Source organism: Poecilia formosa, unplaced genomic scaffold (genome assembly GCF_000485575.1).
Source record: "Poecilia formosa unplaced genomic scaffold, Poecilia_formosa-5.1.2 Scaffold455, whole genome shotgun sequence".
Classification (NCBI taxonomy): Eukaryota; Metazoa; Chordata; class Actinopteri; order Cyprinodontiformes; family Poeciliidae; genus Poecilia; species Poecilia formosa.
In genome coordinates, this window is record NW_006800394.1 from 169,717 (window position 1) to 172,196 (window position 2,480).

General features: G+C 49.8%; 1 protein-coding gene and 1 long non-coding RNA gene across 8 annotated transcripts in view; one reads left to right on the plus strand and one right to left on the minus strand.

Moving 5' to 3' along the window:
- The window catches only part of LOC107833796 (uncharacterized), a 7,571-nt gene extending 7,454 nt beyond the window's left edge, over positions 1-117 (minus strand). Inside the window, exon 1 of the long non-coding RNA XR_001659560.1 lies at positions 29-117. This is a non-coding gene — a long non-coding RNA (uncharacterized LOC107833796). The remainder of the gene's footprint in view (positions 1-28) is intronic.
- Positions 59-2,480, plus strand: part of shisa6 (shisa family member 6) — a 65,724-nt gene continuing 63,302 nt past the window's right edge. For 6 of the 7 annotated variants that reach the window (XM_016663907.1, XM_016663909.1, XM_016663910.1 and 3 more), the window contains exon 1: positions 59-1,333. In XM_016663907.1, coding sequence (XP_016519393.1) covers positions 777-1,333 — 557 coding nt within the window. In that variant the 5' untranslated portion in view covers positions 59-776. The remainder of the gene's footprint in view (positions 1,334-2,480) is intronic. The other variant, XM_016663906.1, reaches the window with a different exon arrangement.

Genomic DNA, 2,480 nt, shown 5'->3' on the forward strand with positions numbered 1-2,480 from the left:
GGGGGCGGGGGGTAATTAACGGGGGTACCTGAGCTGGTGACGCGGGCGGAGGGCCGTCCGCAGAGAGAGGAGGCGGGCCGGAGCGGAGGAGAGGTCTTGGCTCTTGTCTTGCGGAGGAGCTTTGATTCAGTAGCTGAGGCGGCGCGGCGCTTCCGGAACCTCCGAGGCTTGTAAGTCTTCTTCTGTTCTGCTGCTTATCCGTCTTCATTTGCTTAGTCTTTTATTAGAGGAGCGTTAAAGTTGGGGTTCAGGTTTTCAGAGGAAGTGAGAACTGAATTAATAAAAGCGCAGATTTAATCAGGAGTTAAACAGATAAATTAGTTTAGATGTTAAAGAAATCCAAACGTTTCATCTGATCCATCGCTCTCCGTGGTGCTGAAGGACTTTCTGCGCTCACTGTGTCTTTAACGGGCTCAGATCAGACTAACTGACAGCCTCTCACCTCTCCACAGAGAGATCCAGAGAATCTGCGGAACAAACGCAGGTTTCTCAGAGGACATCGGCTCAGTTCGGCTCTTTACGCAGAGACTTTCCGAAAAGAAACTTTTCATAATTCAACGTCTTCCTGAAACGGCCCGTGTGTTGGATCCCCAAAGAGTCAGAAAATGTCTAATGAGGGAACCATCAGCCACTCAGGGTCCGCGGGTGTGAGCCTGGCACAGACGAGAGAAGCCGAGGTGAAGCAGAGCGCCGGAGGCTCCACTCGGTAAGAGGTGGACATCCAGAGAGGCAGCAGAGCGGAGGTCAGCGAGCCGACACCAGCGCGTCCTCAAACGATGGGGATGAAGCACCTCCTGCTGCTTTTCATTTCCCTGGACCCGCTGAATGTCCTGTGCGCCGCCGCCACCGCCAGCAAGAGGAGCAAGAGCCCGCCGAGGAGGAACCCGAAGGCGAAGGAGGTGACCGCCAACAGCACCGCGCTGCCCGCCGCCGCCCCGCGGAAAGTCACCCAGCTGCAGGCTCCGTCCGCGGGTTCCCACGACACCTGCTGGGGTTACTACGACGTGAGCGGCCAGTACGACAAGGAGTTCTCCTGCAACAACACCGACCACCGCTTCTGCTGCGGCAGCTGCTTCCTGCGCTTCTGCTGCGCGGACCGCGGCAAGCGGCTGGAGCAGAAGTCCTGCAACAACTACAACACCCCGGAGTGGGTCAAGGTCCCGTCCCCCACCCCGACCCCCGCCGGGGACATCTACGACCCGGAGCTGGACCAGACCAACACCACGGTCTACATCACCTGCGGGGTCATCGCGCTCATCATCGCCATTGGGATTTTTGCTAAAGTTGCTTATGATAAAGCCACGAAGCCGCCGCAGGAGATGAACGTTCACAGGTAAGATGATCCGGTTCATATCCACTAACAAACCTCAGCATCCTGATTTCATGTGACCAACAGGAAGTACTGAATGTTTTACTGAAGCACAGAAAACCTGATTAAAATCTGAAAAGTGTGGCGTGCATGTGTATTCAATGCAAATCTAAAGATTCAAATTTAGATGCGCAAATCTGAAGCAATAAAAACTGATTTTGTTTTAATATAGTCTGGACTTTGACTAGGCCATTTCAGATGCGTAGGTTTGCACTGAGGCTGTTTAGGGTTGTCGTCCTGCTGGGAGTCGAACCAGCAGCCTGGTTTCAGTCTGGATCCTCTCCGTTTTACTGGCTGCGTTAGTTTCCCATCATGCATTGCGGTGAACCGGTTCTCCTCTGATTCTGTTGGTTGTTGGATCAGATGTTTGGTGTTTTATGTTTCTGGTAGAGAACCGGCTGCTTGTCTGGATTTTATTTAGGTGCATAGGAATAAAGGGGGATGACTGTAAATGGATGCCAGACTTTTTATTGTATCGTCTGGTAATTTGATCAGTTGAAGTGTGCAGCTGTAAACGTGAACTGGATTCGCCTTTTGCTCTTCACTTATTCAAACCCGTTACCTCTGAGGTTTTCTCTGAGTGAGAACCGGGAGCCGGTCAGTGACTGTCCAGGTGGGAGGAGCCTGTCAGCAGCAGCTGAACCCACAGCAGGCGGCGCTGATCCAGACTTCTCCTCCCGGTTTCATCCTGAACCGGACCCTCAGGTTTAATCACGTTTCAGTGATTCCTGCAGACCAGAACCGCAGCCCGGTTCACTTCAGGAACAAGGCGCTGGAGCTGCTGCTGACTGACGCGTCTGAAAGGTTTAAATCAATTCATGTTTGTTACAAAAGCCTGAAAAATGTTGACAGAAATCTGGCTTTTAATTTTGGTGGTGGAGAAAATACTTTATTGTTGTTATTATATTGTTATTAAGAGTTCACTGTAATATTAGTGATAATATTTTTACTGATAATATTTAACATGTTAAATTATTGTCCAGTTTTTATAACTGTGAACTTTAAACTTTTTCAGCTTCTTTCTGGTCAAAGTTTTTCTTTTCCAGGATCAGATGATGGTTCATTTATTTTCTCATTTTTTATCAATCAATCAATCAATCAATCAATCAAT